Here is a 9167-nt window from a genome sequence, read left to right on the forward strand (position 1 = left end):
GTTCAACTAACAAACCATGAGGGCTTGGATAGGTTTAAGTTGCCCATACAACTTCAATAGCTGTCGGCCAAACATTCAGTCAACCTACAGCTTTGTCTCCTGTTCACCACATACACATAAACATTTGCCTTGGTCATCCATTTGCATTGACCATTTTGTGAATGGGGAGGGGGAGTTAAGCCACTTTTAGACAGCTCTGGCAGTGGCTTATCTCCCTGAAAAAATGGTCAGGCAGTTCAAATCCAGCATGCTCAATCTTTTGGGAGGGCACCATCCACATTAAAGAGTTGACATCCTATTCACTTAAGTTAGACAATCTGCAGGATCAGGCATTGCCTCTTATAGCTAAACAATAAATGGAACACAGCGTTGCAACCCCTTTATTGTGCCAAAAAGAATCCTGGAGGTGGGACACCAATCAAACAAAAAAAAAGTTACTAGGGGAAAATGATTTTATGGAGTATTCTGAATTCAATTATTATTTTATATAATGATGGCCATATTGTAAAATGGACATAATCCCTTGCAGGTCCTAATGCAGCTTCTTCCCCTCCACAGACGCTCCTCTCTTCTGCTTCAGTGATGATATGTGGTAGCAGGACCTCATTGGTTGTGCTAGCATTGGGCGCCAGGGGACTGGGTTCAGCTTCATCAGAACTTGCAGGGGACTGGATTAGTTTGGTAGGGCTTTTTAATTAATCCAGGAATAACCCTGTAAATGGGTGGTAAACTATTTTTTTTTTTAAATCAACTGGTGCCAGAAAGTTAAACAGATTTGTAAATTACTTCAATTTAAAAATCTTAATCCTTCCAGTACTTATCAGCTGCTGTATGCTCCAGAGGAAGCTATATAGTTCTTTTCTGTCTGACCACAGTGCTCTCTGCTGATACCTCTGTCCATGTCAGGAACTGTCTAGCGCAGGATAGGTTTGCTATGGGGATTTGTTCCTGCTCTGGACAGTCCCTGACAAGGGCAGAGGTGTCAGCAGAGAGTACTGTGGTCAGACAGAAACGAAATGAAAAGAACTTCCTCTAGAGCATACAGCAGCTGATAACTACTGGAAGGATTAAGATTTTTAAATAAAAGTAATTTACAAACTGTTTAACTTTCTGTCACCAGTTGATTAAAAAAAAATTTCCACTGGAATACCCCTTTAAACAATAACTTTATATAATAGACGTTCTATAATTATTTTAACCTTAAACTTTAAAGATTATTCTAATTGTACAAGCCACCTAGTGCTAGAGCAATGAAACAATAGACTCCTAGGTTTCAAATATGACCAAAGACATCATCTTGTCTGGGACTATCAATACAGTGCTGCTGAAAGTGTAGATACTGTAAAGGCAGAAATAAGTAAATAGAAGCTTTGACATCCAGTTGGTTGACTGTAGATGATGTAATTATGATTGACTGTAACAAGAATATTTTGGTAAACAAATAAAGAATCATGAAAACTCTCTAGCCGTTGCTTTGCCTTTTAGGTTGGTATTATACCAAGGCTTTATATGAAGCAGCAGTGTGTGGCCTTCCTTAAAAATGATAGATACAATAAGGAAAAGAAAACAGAACAAGATAAAATAAGCAATTTCAATAAAGAGTATCCAGATCTTTTACAATACTTTGTGGCAGAAGCATGAAACAAAATTCAAGACAATGACTTTATCTTATATTTCAATGGCAAGATGACCCTGCAGAGCTTGGTCTTCTGGTAGGGAAAGCATTGACTTGTCCTCCATGAAAAGTTAGAGTTTGACACAAAGTTCCTTTTAACTTTCCTATACAAATGGCTGTGTTTTTGTCCTGGATTTTTGGGCAAAGACTTGACAAAAAATATATATTTATATATATTTTTTTCTTTCTAAAATGAATAAAAATAATTTAAAACACTAGAGGCTATACATGACTATATAGGTGCAGTTCATTTATAAATGAAATATTTTACATTTGCTTCTATCAGTCTCTGTATGTAAGCTCCATACAGGCCTGTTGCGCTCTTTAACTTTTCCAGTCTCTACAATGCTTGCACGTGAGGTGTTGTTTTACAAGCCTGGATCTGTCTTCAAGTTCCGTGAATAGGTCTCTGTTTTGATTTGCTTTATAAGTTTATTTTTGAATCAACATTCATCTTCGACCTCTCGGATTGGCGGTATCAAGCTGCTCGTCGATTTGTATTGATTAATCTGATTAGCCATATGTGTGCTCATTGGCTTAATCTGAATGTTTCTGGGGTAAGCGTTTTCCATTTCATCTGTATACCATTTCTTTTCTGCTGTGGAGCAAAATTAAAGAGTACAAAAGGGGGAAAGTTGGGGCAAGGAAGGGCAGCAGAAGCAGAGAACAGAAATGACAAAAGAATAGAAGAGATTTATCGGCAGAAGGAAATATGTAATGTGTACAGGAATTGCAGGGGTAACATTGGGTGAAGATAGATATTGCATAAAAAGACATTCATAAAATTAAAGTAGCAATTTTGCCAAAGTAGAAATAGAAGGGTTAGTAGCAGTGAGGAGGGGTGTAGGCAGAAAGCAGAATGAAAGGGTGGGTTTAAAGGAAAGACAAAATGGGAGAAAGGGAAATAGGCATAGTTAGTGCTAGAAGCCAAATAATTGAACAATCTTAAAAATGTAGATGAAAACATGATTTTAAATAAAAATAGAACTGTGAGAAAGAGAGGACAGCAGTGATGGGGAACCAGTGGGTAAATATAACCATATTTAAGGTTGGGTAAAGAGTTATCAGACTACTTTAATAAAAATGCATAGTAAAAGATCTGTGTCTACTTGTCCTCTAAATGGGATGTATGAATTGTACATGACCCCTTGTCTATAGGCTAATGCATGGTAATGACTACTTTATGCTCAGGCGAGCATGCACAATCTGGTCAAAAATATTTGTAAGCGGCTAGCTCCTACAGCTTGGCAGAAGAGGGGTTAACTGTCTCTCTAATAAAACTGGAATATTTCAGTTTAATTCGTGTTCTTTTAAAGCTCCCAGATCTCTTAGAACACATCACAGGCTCTGAATTATGAATGAGGTTTTAAAGAGACGGATCTGGATGCATCGTTTTAACAGTGGGTTGTATTAAAACCCTGAGATGTGTACACATCAAAATAATTTCAGCTCCATTTAAAAAGCCATTTAGTCGGTATGTGACACATAGTGGGACATATTTCATTCGGGAACAGCCAATTGTGCCTCAAAGCAACCTTTCAATGATAGTGTGTTAAAAGCTTATCTCTGATCAGATGAACACATTTCATATATAATGTTTAGGATTATTATTTTTTAATACAGTTTTTATCTACTTTCCCTCGCATCCCCCCCCCCCCCCCCCCCGCACACCTTAACTGATGTTCACAGGAGACAGGATAAGCAAAGATTTTGTTTCTGTTTAGAGAAAGACTCAGGTTTTTTTTATGCTATTTTTATGCGTGCTTAATGCGGTACAGTTAATAAGGTATAAAATATGTCACTACTAAATTCTGTGCTTGGGAGGAATATTACAATCTTTAAGCAGGTGTCCTCTTATCACTAGTAAACTGGTTTGGGAACCCTCAGCTAGCCCATGTTCCTGCTAAGTAAAGATAAAAACAATTATTTGTAATTAATTATATTCTTACATGGATGTCCCCAGCCCCAGTATAGCTTGTCATGTCACTGTAAACATTTGAAAGTAATCTACAATGTAAATAACTTGAAGGGGTATGTTGGTTTAAAGGGGTACTCCACCCATAGACATGTTATCCTCTATCCAAAGAATAGGGGATAACATGTCTGATCAACCTGTCGGGCCGTTGGGACCCCTGCGATCTCCGGCGTGGCACCCCATAAACCGATGCATGGGGAGAACTTTGCTCCTGTTGGATGACGGGCGACAACTACTGTCACGCCCCTCTTATAGACATAATTGGTGGGGGCGTGGCATGACTCCACGAACAAGGAAGCCACTTCCGTGTTCATGAACGCCGCAGCGCCAACCCGGAGATTGCAGGGGTCCCAGTGACCAGACCCTCTCCCTCGATCAGACATGTTATTTCATATCCTTTGTATAGGGGATAACATGTCTCTTTGTATAGGGGATAACATGTCTAGGGGCGAAGTACCCCTTTAAGCACATAAAGGTTATTCCGTGCATAGTGAAAGTTAGACAATTTTCTTATTTCTCTCCGCAACTTCTAGGCTTGGTTCACACATACAGTAGTATTTTGGTCAGTATTTTTCTTAAAACCAGTGATTTTGAGAAAAGATGTTTGAGTGGGGATATGATCAACCTATTAAAGTATATGAATGGCCTATACAAAAAAATATGGGAAAAAACTGTTCTAGGTTAAACCCCCTCAAAATGCAAGAGGAGACTCTCTCCATCTGGAAAAAAAAAAGTTGAATCTTAAGGAGCCACAAAGGCTTTTTATCATAATTTCACATAATAATTTCAAACGTCTTATGACCTTTCAGTTAAAAAATCAGAGAAACCCGTTTGGTTCCTTGTATTAGAGCAAATACACTCCTCTTAATTGAATCTGCAACATCAAAAAGGAAAAGTCATGGAATTATGGGAATCACAAGATTCATAGACATGTTAATAATATGCAAATTATGAAAAAATGGAAACAAAATTTTCAAAACATCTCGAATCGTTCATTTATCGAGTATGAGCGGCACATGCAAATCATCAATATCTTCTGCTGACAAATCCCTTTACAATTGCTGACCAATGACATCCAAGGTGTGTTTGATGTTAGTCTAGAGATGCTAAAGACCATGGCAGCATGTTTTGGCCATGCAAATTGCTAAGTGTCTGATCGTGGGGGTCCATACGATGGAATCCCTCCTGATCTCCTGTAAGGGGAGACACGCCCTTTCCATTTATCTCTATGGGAGAGGTGGATATGCAGTGTTCTTGTCTATGGCTGCAATACTCCTTCAAGGCCCCAATACAGAACTATCTCAGGAGTAGATCCGGTTCCCTCATGAAAAGAAAGCCTCTTTATGACTTTACCTACGTTGTCTCCAGATCAATTCCTGACTACTATTGCATCTAAGACAAAGACAGGACTCATTGCTAAAGAGGGTAGACTCCCATTCCATCCACGGCTAGTGCAAGGATTTTTGCCACTCTAGACGAAGCCAGTGTTTCTGTACAGGGTCCTCCACATGAGGGGCCAGGGGTCTGACATTGGGGAAGGGGGGCAATGTTGGCTTTGTGTATGGTAATGGGGCCGGGAACAGAGATGGACTATGTGGATGGGAGTAATGAGGAGTCAAAGTGGTTATGATGCAGTGAGAGAGGGGTGTAGAGAAGTATGGGGTGACATAGGGGTGTACAAGTGTAGATGAGTACGGAGATTACAAAAGAGCATACCAGGGTTACAAAGGGGTGACAGACGGCTGTAAAGGAGTATTGGGGTTGATGCAGAATGTGAGCATCCTTTTGGTTGGTACTGGGTGGTAAAATGCTCTGTATAGTGCTGCGGAATATAGAACTGATTATCAGTTATGAGGTAGTAAGGATTACAGGGGGGTACTGGGGGTGTAGAGGAGTAGGGATGACATTACAGAGTGTGGAGCTCACACTGAGGTAATGAAATGAATGGGACCCCAGACACAGTGTGGCAAGTGCGAGCCTTACTGACAGGTGGAGGATCATACTGACACACAAATGGTCTTACTGACAGGTGGAGGACCTTAGTGACAGGCAGAGGGACTTACAAACAGGTGGATGATCTTAATGACACTGAGAGGGCCTTGCTGACAGGAAGAGGATGACACTAACACACAGGGGAGCTACTGAAAAGTTAAGGATCATACTGACACACAAGGGGAGGATTTAACTGAGAGGCAGAGGATTTTACTGACACATATGTGGCCTTACTGACACACAGGGGCCACACTGACAGTTCATAATGGGGTGCAGACAGGGAAAGGTAATATAGGAGTACAGTCAAAATAGGGAAACAGAGGACAAACAGAGGAATTAGTGATAGTGAGGAGTAGAACTAAAAGGAAGCTAGGGTGTCTGTCAGTGTGTGGATGACACTAGCGTGTATGCTATAGAGAAAGGATGCTGTGGGGCAGAGGATAAGGGATTGATAATGAAGAGCTGCATTACAGTATACAAGAGGGTCCTATGCATATAGATACCGGGGGGGGGGGGATGTGTTGAGGGGGAGTGGAGCCTTGCAGGGTATTGTAATTCCAGCTCCAAGTCTGACCATGCCACAGCAATTCTGGCACAAACTTCTTCTCACCCAGCAGCCGCTGAACCTTAAACACATGGAGCCAGCACTGCACAGTCACCACTAGAGCCATGGCACCGACTGAAGGATGCAGAACAGTGTGCTCGATACCTGCTCCCCCACCATGTCAGTGAGATAGCAAATATGCCATGGTGCCCTCATCCAATTAATGATGTAGGCTGGTGCTTAACTTGCCTATAGGTGGCACTGGCCCTGATTCCACCCTTCATTGCCAGCTAGCCCTACTTGGTGTTGCGATTTTAATGTCGAGAAGGGAACGTCACACCAGTCCTACTCCTGAGATTTTTTCATGGAGTGGCATAATATACAGTAAATGGACCCCTCTAGTCTTCATTCTGAAAGTTGCTAATGCTGCTGTGAGCAGCCTGTGTGGCCTAAACATGCTAACATGGCCTGCAGCATCTCAGGACTTATCAAGCTCATCTCGATGATTTGCATGCCCAAGTGTATTCAGCATGGAAGAACATTCCTCAGACAACCATTAATAACCTCATTGGTAAGAATTCCAAGGCGTATAAGTGCGTGGCATTTATATTCAATACTGAATAAATCAAGATGTTTGGAACATTTGATTTTTATTTTTTTTTTCATTTGTATATCATCAACATGTCTATCAATCCTGAGATTTCACAATTTCACAACTTTTTCTTCTTGCTGTTATACAGTAAGGGGTATAAAAAGTAAAAAGGAGTTGGCTAAAGTAACCACCCAGATCACTTTTGTCTACTAAAACATGTACCATACTGTAGGTATGGAACAAGTAATGGAAAGGATCAGGAATCAGTTTATTATAAGAAGTGGTGGGCACTATTTCCTAATATTTTATATTCATTGCAGCTTATATTTTATTCATCGACACTGTGGATGTTGTGTTGATGAACATGGCACAGCTACAACAGGTTTCCCTGACCTAAGACTTGGATGCCTGTCTTCTGATTTTTAGAAATAGAAATGTTGGGGAAAATAGTATAGAGTTTGATAATATGGGCTTCAGTCTACAAACTATTTTTATGCAACAGTTCTAGAAAAACTATGCCCCATTCTTTCAAAGTGCTAAATCTACAACCATTAGGTGGTTTATTTAGCATATACTAGAATGTTATATAGGTGACATATGTAACACAAAACTTCAGAATGTAAAGAAGAACTTACAGTAAGCTACCCCATATTCCAGTCCATGGTTTTTCCAACCTTGTGCCCTGTTGTTTAACAATTCTCCCTTTTACCCTGTACGTAATTTATGCAAAGGGCCCAAGACAGTCCTAGATGATGTGTAGTTCATCACTTGGCAAAACTGACATTCTTTTTTTATATTTCTTTCTTTAAAAAGTAGGATGTGTTAGACAAGTCAGATTTTGGTGGGAGTTACAATATCTAGATAATCCACCACATTTTCAACTTGAGTCCTCCTTTAACTAAGTATGATCTATATTGCTGATATTAATGTTCAAATAATTTCTAATATAATAATATATAATTTATCGTTTTAATATAATATCCTAGTAAGTAAGGTGAAATCACTAAATGTGTTTATGCATAAACTGGCTTTATAGCATGGCTGCTATAATTTGGATGGTATAGAGACCTAGGCAATGCTAGGGTGTGCAGTGGATACCGGTACATGGTAGGTGGAGGTCCCAGGAGCTTCAATAGTGTGAGATCAATTGAGAAACGACATATTTATTACTACAAAACATGTCTTGCTTCCCTGTAATAATGATGAAACCAAACAAACACATAAAACAAACATAATATGGTAATGATGAGGAGAAGGGAAGGTATTGAAATGAGGACAACAGTCAAAATACACAAAAAGAGCACATGCGAGACTGCAAGCAAGCTATGTGAGGAGTCACATAAAGACAGTAGCGACAGAACAGCCAGTTCACATCAGTTTTCATAGTAAAAAGCTAAAATCAAAGTCATACCACACTACACAAAACACAATAAGAAACAGGAAAATACCAAACAATGGGAACCCCTTGCCAGCTGGAACACCCTGTAAAGTCCTATAGAGAGAGATTTACTGCACGACATTGCATAGTCATAGCATTCCAGCAGTAAAGGGGATTGGATCATTGAGACCTATGTCATTATAGAAATGTATCCTGCATATCGATGTATCTCATTGTTCCACACAAGGTTTCACAAGGACAGAGTTATAGAAGGAGAAGGAAGCCCATATAAGCCTCTAGTGCATGCAGAACTGGGATAATCCATACCTTGGCCCATTCTATTCATCCTTGTTGCAATTTAGAGAAAGAAGTAATCTATGTGAGACATTCCAAAACCTTTTTATACAGTTCAAACCCCTGCATCTAAGTTGTTTAGTAGGTAGATCGACATTGCTTCCATTATCTTATGTTATACATATTTAAAGGGTGGTATGAAAATATATACTACTTTTGTTGGTGCACAGGTCTCCTGAACACTTTTCTCTAAGAGTCTATTCAATGCTCTATTAAATTAAAATAGTTTAAAATAGCAATAAAATGTGCATTTCATTGATTAAACATCATTCACATTAACTTGTAGAAAACTGAATATCATTAGCATGTGGCCAGCGTTCATTTTCATGCTCACTATAAATGACTCCTAAGTGAGCTGTTCCTGACTAGTGCAACGGTACAGTAATAGATGGGTGTAAATCAAGAACCAATGAAATGTACTGTAGTATGTAAAATAGAGATGTATTCTGTCAGTGACTGATTTATTCTATTTTCTATGGCTCTATCACAGAATACAAAACAATATTAGGACTTCAGCCATTGAACACAACATTTCATGAGGAAGGAATTTTTTGTAAATCACATTTACCATCTTAAACTGCTGGCAAACTACCAATTGTGCTTCAAGTCCACAACCTAAAGATCTAAAATCTGCTTTACTGTGCCTGTATCAAAATG

The 9167-nt window shown here is 39.4% G+C and overlaps 1 protein-coding gene across 25 annotated transcripts in view; it reads right to left on the minus strand.

The window, feature by feature from the left end:
* Positions 1–1067: 1067 nt before the first annotated feature.
* Positions 1068–9167, minus strand: part of KCNMA1 (potassium calcium-activated channel subfamily M alpha 1) — a 550733-nt gene continuing 542633 nt past the window's right edge. For 15 of the 25 annotated variants that reach the window (XM_056531312.1, XM_056531315.1, XM_056531323.1 and 12 more), the window contains 2 exons: positions 8484–8503; positions 1068–2273 (listed from right to left, as the gene is read on the minus strand). In XM_056531312.1, the coding sequence (XP_056387287.1) occupies positions 2119–2273; positions 8484–8503 (175 nt within the window). In that variant the 3' untranslated portion in view covers positions 1068–2118. The remainder of the gene's footprint in view (positions 2274–8483; positions 8504–9167) is intronic. The other 10 variants (XM_056531313.1, XM_056531337.1, XM_056531335.1 and 7 more) reach the window with 3 other exon arrangements.

This window comes from Hyla sarda, chromosome 7, assembly GCF_029499605.1.
Source record: "Hyla sarda isolate aHylSar1 chromosome 7, aHylSar1.hap1, whole genome shotgun sequence".
Lineage (NCBI taxonomy): Eukaryota > Metazoa > Chordata > Amphibia > Anura > Hylidae > Hyla > Hyla sarda.